This window comes from Portunus trituberculatus, chromosome 26 (genome assembly GCF_017591435.1).
Source record: "Portunus trituberculatus isolate SZX2019 chromosome 26, ASM1759143v1, whole genome shotgun sequence".
Classification (NCBI taxonomy): Eukaryota; Metazoa; Arthropoda; class Malacostraca; order Decapoda; family Portunidae; genus Portunus; species Portunus trituberculatus.
Genome location: NC_059280.1, coordinates 4,810,612 through 4,827,052, shown reverse-complemented (window position 1 = coordinate 4,827,052; position 16,441 = coordinate 4,810,612). Strand labels below are relative to the sequence as shown.

Genomic DNA, 16,441 nt, shown 5'->3' with positions numbered 1-16,441 from the left:
CTCTGGGGAGGGGACCAAAATTGTCCCCAGGTCGGACACCTCTCCTGTTGAAGACCACAGATGCCTTGACACCTCCCTCAACTTTTTCTACATTAACTTCTGCAACATTCGCAGTCTTAGATCTAATTTTCAATCTGTGGAACACCATCTCTCCTCTACTAAACCTCATCTTCTTTTCCTCACCGAAACACAGCTGTCTGAGGCAACTGACAGTTCTCTGTTCCCTCCTTTCTCTATTCTTATTTTCATTCCAAAGCTGGATGTTGCGTCTATGTACGCAACGACTTAACTTGCTCTCGTGCCCACGCTCTTGAGTCTTCCGAATTTTCCACCATCTGGCTACGACTTAACAGTCACTCTCAAACTAAATTCATCTGTGCTGTTTATCTCTCCCCTAACTCTTCTGACTATAGTAATTTCTTCAACTACTTAACTTCTAAAGTGGAGCACATTCTGTCCCTCTACCCTTTCGCTGAGATTTCCATTCTTGGAGATTTCAATGTTCACCACCAGCTTTGGCTTTCCTCTCCCTTCACTGACCACCCTGGTGAACTAGCCTTCAACTTTGCTATCCTCCATGACCTAGAGCAACTGGTGCAACACCCTACTCGTATTCCTGACCGTCTTGGAGACACGCCCAACATTCTTGATCTCTTCCTCACCTCTAACCCTTCTGCTTATGCTGTCACCCTTTCATCTCCGTTGGGCTCCTCCGATCACAATCTCATTTCTGTATCTTGTCCTATTTTTCCAATCCTCCGCAGGATCCCCAAAGCGAAGGTGCCTCTGGCGTTTTGCCTCTGCCAGTTGGGGGGACCTGAGGAGGTATTATGCTGATTTTCCTGGAATGATTATTGCTTCCATGTCAGAGACCCATCTCTTTGTGCTGAACGCATAACAGAGGTGTTAGTATCTGGCATGGAGGCGTACATTCCTCATTCTTTTCTCAACCTAAACCTTCTAAACCTTGGTTTAACTCAGCCTGTTCTCGTGCTATACATGATAGAGGTTGCCCACAAAAGGTACTTGAGCCTTCCATCTCCTGAATCTCATGCACTTTATATCTCTGCCCGGAATCATGCCAAGTCTGTTCTTCAACTTGCCAAACACTCTTTCATAAATAGGAAATGTCAAAATCTTTCAAACTCAAACTCTCCTCGTGACTTCTGGCATCTAGCCAAAAACATCTCAAATAACTTCACTTCTTCATCTTTCCTCCTTTATTTCATCCTGATGGCACCACTGCCATCTCTTCTGTCTCTAAAGCTGAACTCTTTTCTCAAACCTTTGCTCACAACTCCACCTTGGACGATTCTGGGCTTGTCCTCCTCTCCTCCTCCCTCTGACTATTTCATGTCTACAATCAAAATTCTTCGTAATGATGTTTTCCATGCCCTTGCTGGCCTAAACCCTCGGAAGGCTTATGGACCTGATGGGGTCCCTCCTATTGTTCTCAAAAACTGTGCTTCTGTGCTTGCACCTTGCCTGGCCAAACTCTTCCAACTTTGTCTATCGACTTCTACCTTTCCTTCCTGCTGGAAGTTCGCCTACATTCAGCCTGTTCCTAAAAGGGTGACCGTTCTAACCCCTCAAACTACCGTCCTATAGCTTTAATCTCTTGCTTGTCTAAAGTTTTTAATCTATCCTGAATAGGAAGATTCTCAAACATCTGTCACTTCACAATCTTCTGTCTGATCGCCAGTATGGCTTCCGTCAAGGTCGCTCTACTGGTGATCTTCTGGCTTTCCTTACTGAGTCTTGGTCATCCTCTTTTAGAGATTTCGGTGAAACTTTTGCTGTTGCGTTAGACATATCAAAAGCTTTTGATAGAGTCTGGCATAAAGCTTTGATTTCAAAACTGCCCTCCTACGGCTTCTATCCTTCTCTCTGCAACTTTATCTCAAGTTTCCTTTCCGACCGCTCTATTGCTGCTGTGGTAGATGGCTACTGTTCTTCTCCTAAACCTATTAATAGTGGTGTTCCTCAGGGTTCTGTCCTGTCACCCACTCTCTTTCTATTATTCATTAATGACTTCTTAACCAAACTTCTTGCCCTATCCACTCCTACGCTGATGATACCACCCTACATCTTTCCACGTTCTTTCAGAGACGTCCAACCCTTCAGGAAATCAACAGATCACGCGGGAACGCCACGGAACGCCTGACTTCCGATCTTTCTAAGATTTCCGATTGGGGCAGAGAAAATCTAGTAGTTTTCAATGCCTCAAAAACTCAATTCCTCCATCTATCAACTCGACACAACCTTCCAGACAACTATCCCCTCTTCTTCAATGACACTCAACTGTCTCCCTCTTCCACAATGAATATCCTCGGTCTGTCCTTTGCTCATAATCTTAACTGGAAACTTCACATCTCATCTCTTGCTAAAACAGCTTCTATGAAATTAGGTGTTCTGAGGCGTCTCCGCCAGTTTTCTCGCCCTCCAACTGCTTACTCTGTATAAGGGCCTTATCCGTCCCTGTATGGAGTACTCTTCGCATGTTTGGGGGTTCCAGTCACACAGCTTTGCTTGATAGGGTGGAATCGAAAGCTCTTCGTCTCATCAACTCCCTCCTCTGACTAACTGTCTTCAGTCTCTTTCTCACCGCCAAAATGTTGCATCCCTTTCTATATTTTATCGCTATTTTCATGGTAACTGTTCTACTGATCTTGCTAACTGCATGCCTCCCTCCTCCTGCAGCCACGCTGCACAAGGCTTTCTTCTTCCTCTCATCCCTATTCTGTCCAACTCTCTAATGCAAGAGTTAACCAGTACGCTCAATCATTCATCCCTTTCACTGGTAAACTCTGGAACTCCCTCCCTGCATCTGTATTTCCGAATTCCTACAACTTGTCTTCTTTTAAGAGGGAGGTATCGAGGCATTTGCTCCCCTAATTCTGGCTGACGGTTTTGGCACTTTTTGTACTCTTTGGAGAGCCAGCGCTCAAGTGGGCCTTTTTCTAACTTTTTTTTTTTTTTTTTTTTTTTTTGCCTTTGGCTGGCCCTCTTCCCTACGTAAAAAAAAAAAATTAAGGGATTAGAACCTGTGTCAATGAGAACCTTGTTTCCCACACACCACTTCTCTCTCTCTCTCTCTCTCTCTCTCTCTCTCTCTCTCTCTCTCTCTCTCTCTCTCTCTCTCTCTCTCTCTCTCTCTCTCTCTCTCTCTCTCTCTCTCTCTCTCTCTCTCTCTCTCTCTCATCCTGGCTGGTAGCTGGAGAGGAAGTGACCTATGGATTAACATGGTCACTTTGACCTGTGACCTCACAGAGGGATGTGACAACACTCGGAGGAAACGTTGTCAAGTATTGATGTGTTTGCAAAAACAATGCAAAATATATTTAAAAATAAACACAAATTACTCTAACTTGCCTTTTTACACAATGTATATGTACTACAACACCATTCAGTTTATAAGTATTAAGTACCTGGCTTGAGGTGCGCATTGGTACAAGTGTGACAGCGCCGCAGGCCGGGAAGTCCCCAAAATAGCCAACACCTAAGTGATCTTAAAATGATTGGACCATAACTTTTCGTCCACTTCTTGTTTCCACGTTTGTGTGTGTCATTCCTTAATTTTCTTACTTTTCTCCTACAGGAGTTGGCAATACAAAGGCCTGACTCAGCAGGAATTGCTGAGTATAGTGTAGCATCAAGAGAGAGAGAGTGTTAGAGAGAGAAGCAGCAACATTGTTCAGCGGAGGCCAAGCAAGCACCTTCTCCCTTCTGCCCATGTCCACCAGAGAGAGAAAAATACACCCATTGGTCTGCTCTGAGGTCAAACAAGCAATCCCACCCACTCACATCCAGCTGCACCACTGACTTTGTGTTCCACGGTAACCATCACTACTACTACTACTACTACTACTACTACTACTACTACTACTACTACTACTACTACTACTACTACAACCATTGATGCATTCATTACTTTTACCCCATAGAGGTGGTGTGGAAGAAAAGTTGAAAATAGAGAGTGAATAGATACTAAATAAATCAAATATAGATTGAGGTGGTTGGGAGAAGTGAGAAGGGCAGAGGGAGGGGTGTTGGGCGAGGTGGAGGAGGTAGGGGGGGAGGCCGACAGCCATTGGGAAGGCCAAGGCAAAGGTGGAGGGAGTGTGTGACGGAGGATATCAATCTGTTGGGAATAGATGAACATAGGGCACAAGATCGCCAATTGTGGAAAGCAGTCGAGGCCCATCCAACCCCACACTGAACGGGAAAATGCAATTAAACAAAAATGTTAATGTTGATTTTATATACAGGCAACCCCCACTTAACAAAGGTTCACACCACAAAATTTCGCTGCAACGAAGATTTCCGTTTAGTACCATCTGCTCGTTTAATGAACACCAAACTCGTTTTAACAAAATTTTATCTAGGTAATTTTTTCCAGTTTGAAAGTCCCGCCATATCACGCAAGCCAACAGGCTTTTGAATACACTAGTGCCTCTCGTGGACAAAACACACACCACTCACTCCCCTTCCCTTCCCCACTCTCAGCTCAAAACAATAAGTGTCCAACACCAGGTTGTCTTCCCTCACTCAACTTACCACCAAAACGCCCTACAATGTCACCTAGCGTTGCTAAGAAAACCAGGAAGTCTCTTACTCTGGAAGTGAAGCTGGATATTATTCACAGACACGAGAGAGGTGAGAAAACTAACAGCATTGCTCGCCACCATTTATGGCTGTATCTGCTACCTTCAGCAAAAAATTGAGGTACTTAACCTAACATTATAATATCCAGCTTCACTTCAAGAGTAAGATACTTCCTGGTCTTCTTAGCAACACTAAGCGACATTGCAGGGCGTTGTGATGGCATGTTGAGCGAGGGAAGACAAGCTGCTGGTGATGCTGTCATTGTTTTGAACAGGGCAGTGAGTGGTGCTCATTTTGTCCATGTGAAGCACTTGTGTATTCAAAAGCTTGTCAGCTTACTTGATATGGCGGGCTTTCAAACTTGGGAAAAATTACAGGTAGTCCTCGATTTATACCATAGATGCGTTCCAGAAGGGACCGTATAAAGTAAAAATTGTATAAAGTAAGGAATGAATACCCAACCCCCTAGACTTTATTCTTTTTGTATAAAAGAGTGGACCTGAGCTTTGTACAGTACCTCCAGCCCCTTTCCATCAAGCAGCCACGAGATCCTCATGAATTTGACTCCCAGCACATCCACTTCGTCCCTTGTTTGAACAGCCTCGCCCTCCGGGGCGAGGCTCAGGGGTGTCCTCTCACCACTACCATCACCATCACTATCACTATCACTATCATCACTATCACTATCACCATCACTATCACCATCACTACCACTGCCATCACCACTAGACTTAAGGATGTGTTCAAATTAAATGATCTTTCACTGTACATAAACATTTCTATTATGCTTATTAATGGTTTTGTTAATAAACTTACAAAGACATAAAAATGACTATGAAAAAGGGAAATGTTTAACCACAAAATTATTTTACTAGTACCTTCTTCCTCTATTTTGCTACTTACTCCTCTGATGTGTCACCATTGTCGTCGTCTGTGCGATTCTGTTACTTGACTTGGTGTGTGGTCTGAAGAAGCTTGTTATCGATTGCTGTTTTTTCTTTTGTTGTTTTTCTTTGAGAAGAACCTCATAGCACGTCATCTTTTCCATGATCCCCCTGATAATGGCGGTGCTTCTTTCAACATTTGGATCATTTTCTTGGAGAATTTTCATTGACTGCGCTAAAAATAATAAGTCCATACACTCAGACAAGTTGGCTGCTGTGAGGGCTCGCTGAGGTTGTCCCGATGTGTCTGTTGCTGCTGTTGCTGCTGCTGCTGCTGCTGCCTCTGCCTCCTCCATTATCTTCACGCTCTCTTTTATGTATGCATGGTTTGGCAGTTTCTTCCAGTAGAGGCCAGTCTCTTCAATGTTGAAAACTTGCTTTGGGGAATAATTGCCGTCTTCTATAATTTTCTGCAGCACAGCAGGATACTCTGCTGCAGCTTGAGCATCTGCTGAAGATGCTTCCCCTACCATCTTCAGGTTGTGGAAGCCGTACCTCTTCTGGAAGTTGCTGAACCAGCCGTTACTGGCAATGAACAGCTTCTTCTCCCCTTCGATGGTGTCAAAGATTGACACAACCTTCGCTTTGATTAGCACCAAGCTGATGGGCACACGGGTCTTATTTTGGTGCTCAATCCACGTAGCTAGCATCTTCTCCATTCTCTGCATCTCCACAGGACGAGCATAGGACGACTGGCTACCTTTGAGTGAAGCTCCTGCCTTAGCTGATTCTCGGATTTTATGCACCTTACCGTGGCTTCCTTCATGCCCAATGCTCCCTGAATAACACTGTTTTGCTGGCCTTTTTCTGCCCTGTCCAAGTCTTCCAGCTTTTCCTCCTCCTCTTCCTTACTCTCTTGGGCATATCACCGCCAGCTGGAGATGCAGAAGGGTGCTTGGGACCCATGGTAAACACTGGGCATGAAAGAGGGAGATTTTGCCATAACCACGCGTAGGTGAAAAATGAGGCTGCTTGGCATGCGCCAGGGTGAGAGCAAGGATCCTATAAGCACTGTATATTCCTTGGGTGAGAGGGATACAGGTGGCAGGAAACAGCTTGCTAGTGACACCTTGTGGCTACATTTCTGATCTAAATCGCCGAGCGAATTTTAACTTTCTTGAAACCGTATAATTCTGAGGAATTCGTACAATGTGATGAATAACACCTATTTTTGTACACTGTATAACTCTGAATTCATATAAAGTAAATACATATAAATCGAGGACTACCTGCACCAGGATAAAATTTTGTTAAAGCGAGTTTGGTGTTCGTTAAACGAGCAGTAAAAGGAAACATTCGTTGTAGCGACATTTTGTTGTGTGAACGTTCTTTAAGCAAGGGTTGTCTGTACTGGAATAAGGTGCATCTGTCTCTAGTGCTCCTGGAGCTGGATCCAAGATTCTTTAACAACGTCAGAGCAACCTCCTGCCGCGAAATGGCATCCACAAACACTTGGAGGGACGGTGACGAGGTTGCTATTAGGTTGCTCTGAGGTTGCTGGGAACCACCTCTGGAGGTGGTGTTACTGTCTTATATATGCATTTATGTTCACAAAACAACATTTCTATAAGCTTTTTACAAACCTTGCTCTCAAGAAAGGATTGTTTTGTAATGTATAAAGTGAAATCTTACGTGGAATACCAAAAAATAAAGCTACAGACGAGGCGGAGACTCACAGCGACTCGGCCGCTTCTTCTTCTTTGTGACCCTTTTATCTTGCATGTTGTTTTTCACCACATTTATGTTTCCACTCTATTGCCTGCTATAATGGATATCATATCTTTGTATTCATATACGTATGCTCATGCCCTGAGGATAACCTTGACTTCGTGGCACTGATTGATAGTGAATTACCAATGAAATACTGCTGTATTTCATTAGTGTAATTCGCTTCAATGGTTTGAAGAAAGAGGATATTGAGGAAGGGCCAGCTGTAGCAGGGTCGGCAGGTGTGACAGGGACGGCATGTCTGACTGGCTTGAAGAACGAGTAGATGGAGGACTGGTCATAGTTTATTCCACGCCAAGTTCATGGTAGACGTCTTCACTTCGTCCCAAGATAACTGGATGTTATCTAAGGCGTACTTGATGTTATATGACTTCCACCATTCTCTGATAGTGGGCTTGCCAGGCCCATCTGTGCCCTTTATCAGTTGCTGCATGGTTCTCCGCTGGTAGGAGGTTTTAAATGCTTGCCATGATTATTATGTATATATTTGTACTTACAGTAGACCCTTTAATATTCCATATATTCATCTAATTAGTAATGCATGTAAGTAATTTGTATTGCAGGTAAAAAAAAGGGGAGGGAGGGGAAGAGATAATTGGCTGCAAGGGTGGTCAAGTTAAAGTCAGTACTGTGAGTGGCGGGGAGGTGTGGCGTGGATGATGTCATCACCCCTGCTCCCCCGCGCTGAGCCCTCTCGGATGACATGACTGGATACCGTATCTATGAATTTGTCTTACCGTATATCGAATCGAGGGTAGTAATTTCCAAATACCGTAACTGAATTTACCAGGTAAAGAACTGCCGTATAACAAGGACTTACTGTATATATACAGCAATACTCCGCTTAACCCATTCGCCCCGGAAGTTAGAAAACACGCACCGCACTCCATCCGGGCAGCCCGCGCGCGCCAAGATTTGAAGCTTTAGTATTGAATAATCAATGTTTTAGCCATAAACTCAATATATTCATCACATACTATATATCAGGATGTGTAAAAATATTTGTATGTTACAATACACTTCCCATTGCTATGCTAAAAAGGAAAACAATACAAAATTTTACTTTTTATATTTTATTACGTTTTTATTTATTTTTTTATTTATTTATTTATTTTTTATTTATTTATTTATTTATTTATTTTTTTTTTTTACAATTCGGGAGATTTCTTCCTGAATCTCTTGGGTGGTGGTGCTGTGATGGCGGAGGTGGAGGGCTGTGAGGGAAAGGCGGAGGTGGAGGGGAGTGCTGTGAGGGAAAGGCGGAGGTGGAGGGAGTGCTGTGAAGTCGGATGTGGAGGCTGTGAGGAAAGGCGGAGGTAGAGGGGAGTGCTGTGAAGTCGGAGGTGGAGGGCTGTGGCCTGGTAGCAATCATGAATTGTCATATTTCTGTCTGTACAGATAGCCTAAAGCGTCTTATATCAGAGTGAAGCATCTCATTTGCGGTAAACACTGTTATTTATTGTTGAAAAGAGTCCCCTAATATATCTAGCATTTGCATGCCAGTATGTGTAGCAAATGGCAACATATACCCATCATGCAAAATATACATTATTTCAAACGCGAAATAAATTGCGCGCGAACAGAGAGAGAGAGAGAGAGAGGCTTCAGTGTGTCAGCACACACACACACACACACACACACACACACACACACACACACACACACACACACACACACACACACACCGGCCCGGTAGCTCAGTGGTTAGAGCGCTGGCTTCACAAGCCAGAGGACCGGGGTTCAATTCCCCGGCCGGGTGGAGATATTTGGGTGTGTCTCCTTTCACGTGTAGCCCCTGTTCACCTAGCAGTGAGTAGGTACGGGATGTAGATCGAGGAGTTGTGACCTTGTTGTCCCGGTGTGTGGTGTGTGCCTGGTCTCAGGCCTATCCCAAGATCGGAAATAATGAGCTCTGAGCTCGTTCCGTAGGGTAACGTCTGGCTGTCTCGTCAGAGATTGCAGTAGATCAAACAGTGAATTACACACACACACACACAAAAACCTGCAAAAAACTACGAATGGAAACACTATGAGAGAGAGAGAGAGGAGAGGGGATAGGATTATCACCTGACATGTGAGACTGATAAGTTTTCTCTCTCTCTCTCTCTCTCTCTCTCTCTCTCTCTCTCTCTCTCTCTCTCTCTCTCTCTCTCTCTCTCTCTCCATCTGTAAGCTGGTGGCTGTGGCTGCTAAAGCTGACGAAACAAAAAATAAACCTTCATGTGAAAACTTATTCTTGTCTGCGATATAATAGTTACACATATTCATTTTCCTAGATAATATACATATCTAAGAAAACGAATGGCTGTTGGTTTTCTTGGGTACACTCATCTAAAACGCTTATGGCCCGCAAGACGTAATAATACGTCCCCGGACTGGAGGTAAGGCTTCTGGACGTATATATATGTCACCGGACTGGCGCGCGTAGCCACCATGACGTATATATACATCCCCGGACTGAAGGGGTTAACGAACAGGACAGGGTGTCAAAGCTGTTCGTAGAGCGGAAATTCATTAAGCAGACGTAATTTTCCCATAGGAAATAATGGAAATAGCGGGGATGCGTACTGGGCTGGTCCCCAACATACCACATGGGTTTTAAAAAAAATTATATATATTTCTATTAGCTTTTTATAAACCTTGCACCCAAGAAAGGATTGCTTTGGAATGCATATAGTGAAATCTTACATGGAATACCAGAAAATAAAGCAGAGATGAGATCGTCCACAGACAATGCGGAAACTTCGGTGGCTCGGCCGCTTCTTCTTCTTGTGACCCTTTTAGTCTGTGTGTTGTCTTTCACCACACTTCTATTGCCTGCTATAATGGATATCATATCTCAGTATTCATATACGCTCATGCCATGAGGATAACCTGAACTCCGTGGCATTGAAGGATAGTGAATTACTAAAGAAATACCGCAAATGACTGTAGCGAGCTGTTGCTCATCCCTGCCACAGTGTGGGTTGGCCTTGTGTTGAGACCCACACACGACCGACTACGCCTGATTGACGAACAAACAAGTTATGGCTACAGGCCGTCAGTCATATACCAAACATGGTGCCACAAACTCACTTGTGTGCTCTCTCCCTGTCTGTGTGTGTGTGTGTTTACCTAGTTGTAGTTTTACAGGGCCTGGGCTTTATGCTGGTGTGGCCCCGTCTCCATATATACACTTATCCAATCTTACTTTAAAACTATGCACACTCGTTGCTGACACCACTTCCTCACTCAAACTGTTCCACGTCTCAACACATCATTGCGGGAAACTATATTTTTTAACATCTCTCAAACATCTTCCCTTCCTCAGCTTTTTACCATGCGATCTTGTGCTTCGAATGTCATTTTTTTCTCTCAGGATCAGTTTCTCATTTGGTTCATTCCGTTGATCAATTTATAAACTTGTATTAGATCCCCTCTCTCTCTCTTCTTTGTTCCAGGGTTGGTAGATCCATAGCCTTTAGTCTCTCCTCATATGTCATCCCTTCAAATTCTGGAACCATTCATGTAGCCATTTTTTGTAGTCTCTCCAACTTCCTTATGTGTTTCTTTTTATGGGGGGTCCACACTACTCCTGCATATTCCAATCTGGGTCTTATTATTTATCATATCTTTGTCCATGTAGTGAAATGCTAATCCAATATTCCTTAGCAAATTGATGAAGTATACGAGACTTACCATAGGTTAGTTGAAATGTGCTTCTAAGTTTACGAAGCAAATCACGTCTGCTGAAGAAAGCTTTCACATGAGATACACCACGTCACCCCACGCCGCCAGAGTTTAAAGCGTACGACAATTCACATGATCAAAATTTTCTTCACCAATACCATGGTTAGTGTTGTTCATTTCATGTCACTTCATACAATTATGGGTGGGAGAGGAGGCATGTGAAAGCTTCCTTCAACAGACGTGATTTGCTTCGTAAAATTAGAAGTACATTTCAACTAACCTACAGTAAGTCTCGTGTACTTCATCTATTTTACTTCAGCTAATCACTATTCTGCTGAAGTACGCTTTCCCATGAGGTTTTAAAGCCATGTGGAAGTCGTACCTTAGTATTGTTATTTTTCATATTTCTTCTTTATTATGTTAAGAATCCGTGCTTTTAGGTGGTTAAATAAAACTTTGAATAACATGTAGTGTTTATTGAGAAATTATAAACTGATGACACCCAAACTACTTTATGGCACCTTTAACAATTAACTAGCTATTCTAATACTGCTTCTTGGAAGGGATCAGTATCTTGGGTTATGCTTTTATCATAATATTTATATGCTTAGTTCTACTGACATACATTTTCAAAGTTTCAAATACACACAAATTTTTATCCTTTTCATAAGCTTTCACTTTGATAAACTGAACTTTGAAATTTGGTCTGCACTACTTAATATTGCCTGCTAACCACATACATCTAAAATCCTTGCCTATGATATCCTTTAAAAGTAACAAGTTGTAGAGTTTGCACTCTGGCTGCTTGCATAAGTGCCAACAACATAACTGATTTCAAAGTTAAATCTTTCAAGGAAAGAGAATGTAAAGGGCTCATGCCTCTTAATTTTTCTAAAACTGGCTTGACATCCCAAGTTTCAATATACCTGGGTTTAGCTGGGCGTAGATTGAATACTCTCTTTAGCAACCTGACGACGAGAGGGTGGTCCCCTGCCCTGCGGCCATCCACCACTATCCCTAGTGAGGAGAGAGCTGCCCTTGCAGTGTTGATACACTCGTACCCGACACCTCTGCGAAAAGTTTCAGATAAGAAATTGATGATTTGTTCTACAGTGGGAGTAAAGGGATCAACTTCCCATTGACTACAAAATTGTGTCCATCTTTTAAGATGCAGTCTGTATTGCTTTTCTCTTCCTGGTTTCCAGGACGCCATGATGAGTTCTGTACCTGCTTCAAAAATTCCTCGCTCTCGCATTCTTTCTCTGACAGTAGACAGGCCATCAACTTTGTGTATTTCATGATGGGATGCTCTTCTGATGACAGGGACAGCCTTAATACGTTCTTCTTCCTCATTATGAGGCGAGGTTCCCTGATGAGCATTCTCACTAACATTCCCATCCAGGCCTGGGATGTCCATAGTGGCACAACCATCCATCCTTTTGCCGTTTCTGCCCACACCTTCTGCAGACACCTGGCAATCAAGGAAAAGGGTGGAAACATGTAAATCAACTCAAACTGTGCCCATTTTATTGAGAATCCATCAAAATGTTCAGCTTCAGGGTCTGGTTTCCATGAACAAAACCTTTTCACTTCTTTGTTAAGTCTGGATGCAAATAAATCAATGCTTGGTAGTCCAAAAATTTTGCAGATATCCCCAAAAATTTTTTCATCCAGTTTCCACTCATGTTTATCATTAAATTTGCGAGATGCTGTATCAGCCAAGAAGTTTGCTTTACCTGGTATGTGAGAACATATAATCCATGCTTTGTGCTCTACACACCATTCCCGTATGTTAATGCAGATATCATTACAGATCTCAGATTTTATGCCACCCATTTCATTAACATAGTTCATTGCTGTGGTGTTGTCACAAAATATTTTTATGTTCTTCCCCTGAATTTGTTGTTCAAATGATTTCAAGGAAAAAAGGATGCTTTGAGTTCCAGTGCATTAATATGTAATTCTCTCTCTTCTGGCAACCACCTGCCATTTGCTGTTTGGTGGTTAAGGCAGCAGCCCCAACCTAAGTTTGAAGCATCAGTGTACAGCTCAATTTCAGTACCTGCCCTGAAAATTTTCCTATTTTCACCTTCCACATGATTTACCCACCAGTTCAAATCTGTTTTCATTTCTTCTGTAACTTCCATCCATTTCTCAAAGTTGCCTCTTTCTTTTGCTAAAGCTGCAATTCTTGCCCTTGCTAACTTTCTGTAATGTAACTTACCCATTTCAACTGCTGGGATTGCAGCGACCAAAATGCCTATTACTCTAGCAACTTCCCTGATTTTGTCTTTCTTTTTGTTCATTTATTGTTTACAACTCTTCACAAGGCTAATTATTCTGCGCTCTGGTAGCGTAACTGTCATGGTCTCTGAGTTGATGATATTACCCAAATATTCAATTCTTTTGGTGGTTTGTAACACAGACTTTTCTTCATTGATACAGAAACCCATTTTGCTTAAGACCTGTATTGTGCTTTGAATGCATTCCTTGCAACCTAACCATGAACTGCTGCACATGAGAGTGTCATCAATAAAGCTGGTGATAGTGTATTCCTTCTCTCTCAGCTTAGCAAAGATGTGGTTCATTAACTTAGTAAACAGCTGAGCGTTATCAGAAATACCATTGGGAAGACATGTGAACTGGTAAATTTTCCCCTGCCATTTAAAACAAAGATATTTTTGTTGCTCATCATCTGCTATTTTCACTGAATAGTATGCATTCCTTAAATCAACTGAAGCCATGTAGTCATTATTATTGATGAGCCTAATTGCTTGCTCAAAGTTTTCCATCTTAAAATGTTTATATGTAATATGCTTGTTTAGCTTCTCTAAATTAAGGACCATTCTATATTCTCCATTCTTTTTCTTCCTCAGAAAAATAGGGGATATAATCTGCTCATTCTGTCTATGAGTTTCTGTGATCACTTTATGCTTTAGCAATTTAGTAATTTCTTGAGATAAAATTCTTTGTTCTTCAATGCTGAACACATATTCAATTTCTTCATGAAATAAGTGTTCAATGTTGTTTACATCAATATCAAGATGACAATTTGCAACAATATCTAAAATAAATGGATCACTTGTGATCTTATGCCATTCATTCATACACAAACTTATGAAGTCTACCTGCTTCAAATTTGTGGCTTACCTGAGTTATTGCCGGGGATTGCAGTGTCCCCGGCCTCGGGCATTTTTTGGCTCATTTTCCTGCCTGGAGAAGGACTGCCTTGTGAAGCCAGCCCTGCAGTGCCCGTAGGGGTGGAATCTGGATGAGAAGCCCCTATAAGGATTTCTCCCAAAAAATACTCTTGCTTTTGTCCCATCGAACTTGCCAGCAGCAGATTTCCATGATGAGAAAGACTTCTTTGGTGCAATCTTGTTCCTGGGCTTTTCAGACTCCTCAATCTGTCTTGCTGACTGCAAGACATCATCACCAAACGGATACCGCGTCATGGGCACCTTATCTGAACACAAGTGAGTGTACAGTAATTGCTCGCATATCCAGATTATAGCTGCCAAGGCCCTGGTGGATACGCAGAATTTCCTCTCCTAACCTCTTATAAATTGAGAAAAAACATGTACAAAACCCAAATGGGTAAGAAAACAATGAGTGAAAGCACATTAAATGATTGTGTATACAGTAATGACTTCCTGGAGAATGATAGAATGATAACATATTAGATACCTACTTCTCTAGAAAATGTGAGGGTTAGGAAGGTGCCATCAGCAGCGTCATGGCAATCTGCTGTTTCACTGCTGAACTGGACACCACTGAGTCATTATTAGTGTGTTGAAGTGAGATAATGATAGTGAAGTATTTATTGCTTTTCTGGTACAGCTTTCTACCTTTGTCTCAACATAATTTTTTGTAATAGTCTTATTGTGAGAGCTGTCATGTAAAGTTGTGATGATGAAGGCAGTAAGAAAAAAAAAAAGTTTAAAAAGATCATAACAGTCTTATGATATAGAGAAGATGGTGGAGAAGCCTGGCATAAGGCATGGGGGGAGGCAGGGTCTTGGAGGGGGAGATAACACACATGATGGAGGGGAGAGGGAATGCCAGAATTGAAAGTCCAGCTGTCTCCCAACGATACATTTGTTTGTTTGTTTCTATAGTAGAACTCATCCGTACCTACCCCCAAGGTGTGGCTCCTCTTGGGTGCGACGTTGGCACTGCTTTACCAGTACCTTCTTCAAACAAAACGGAGTGATGATCGTTCTCTACCTATTTTAATGCATGACTTCACTAAAAGAACTCAGAAGAGACCCAAATACCCATGCAGCTATATAGTACTTTAAATGCAACAAAGATTCTGGTTATATACATGAAAATGAGACAAGTAATTTACATGTTTGTCAAATAAGTGCACATACGAGTAGAAACACAGAGTAATATATTGAGTGGTTGAAAGAAACACAGATGATCGAAGTAGCTTTTTAATTATTTCATTAACTGCCCAAAGCTGAAATTATTCTTGAAAATCATTAATGAGGAGACTTTTTTTTTTCCACACCACCTTTGAGGTAAAAGTCTTAGGTGCATTTTATTTTTTATTTATTTATTTATTTATTTATTTTTTTTTTTTTTTTTTTTTTATTTATTTATTTATTTATTTTTTTTTTTTTTTTTTTTTTTTTTTTTTTTTTTTTTTTTAGAGGTGTCCCCAGGACACCTAATCCTCTTATTGACTGTAAGCAGGATATGCCTATACAGAGTCACTATCCTCGTCTGAAGTGTCTGCTGTGTTGATCACAAACGAGTCTAGAACATGATCAACTGTCCCATCAAGTTTTGTATCCTCTTCTCGCAGCTCGTCGGTGTGTTTCTCTGCATTCATCCAGTTTGCTGGTGTAACTCCCTCCAAGGACTGTTTTACGAGGAGCTTCAGATCTGCCATCTTGTAGTTATTTTTCTCTGCTATGTTCCTCTTCACCTGGGCCCAAATCAGCTCAGTAGGGTTGTACTGGCAATGGTAAGGTGGTAACTGCACAACCCTGTGTCCAGCATCCTTGGCAATGGTGTCATCACATTTTTCTTGCCAGTGTTGTATTTCTCTGTAAGATTGTAAAGTTGGTTTTTATATAATTCATCTCCTGGCTGTTCTCCTTTCTTGATGAGCCATTCCTTGATGTCATTTTTCAGCCATAACTTTGTTGGCATTTTTTCAAGCTGCACTGAGTGGTAGGAGGCATTGTCCATTACAATGACAGACTTAGGAAGAATGTTGGGCAGCAGCTGTTTCTTGAACCATTCCTCGAATTTCGTGGCTATCATTTGATCGTGATAGTCACCACTGTTCTTTGCTTGGAATACAAGGTCTGCATTCTTAATAGATCCATACTCTGTTCCTGCATGGAGGATGATGAGGCAGCTCCCTTTCCCTGTAGGAACTTTTATTCCAGTGGCTTTCTTGGCTCTGATATCAACCCAACACTTTGATACAGTGTAATTCTGGTTGACCCAAGTTTCATCCAGGTACACAAAGCTGTCGT

At 42.1% G+C, this 16,441-nt stretch overlaps 2 protein-coding genes across 3 annotated transcripts in view; one reads left to right on the top strand and one right to left on the bottom strand.

The window, feature by feature from the left end:
- The window catches only part of LOC123509092 (gastrula zinc finger protein XlCGF57.1-like), a 40,798-nt gene that overhangs the window by 6,642 nt on the left and 17,715 nt on the right, over positions 1 to 16,441 (top strand). For both annotated transcript variants that reach the window (XM_045263226.1, XM_045263227.1), the window contains exon 2: positions 3,599 to 3,836. The gene's annotated coding sequence lies outside the window, so the exon portion shown is untranslated. The remainder of the gene's footprint in view (positions 1 to 3,598; positions 3,837 to 16,441) is intronic.
- Positions 10,908 to 14,709, bottom strand: LOC123509093. Its single transcript, XM_045263229.1, has 2 exons — positions 14,097 to 14,709; positions 10,908 to 12,417 (listed from the first exon to the last, which is right to left on the bottom strand). Exon 2 carries the CDS (start codon positions 12,379 to 12,381, stop codon positions 11,689 to 11,691), a length of 693 nt encoding a protein of 230 aa, XP_045119164.1. The 5' UTR covers positions 12,382 to 12,417; positions 14,097 to 14,709; the 3' UTR covers positions 10,908 to 11,688.

Excerpts from the sequence above, each read along its gene's own strand:
- LOC123509093 (XM_045263229.1), bottom strand. The coding sequence starts at position 12,381 with ATGGATGGTTGTGCCACTATGGACATCCCAGGCCTGGATGGGAATGTT.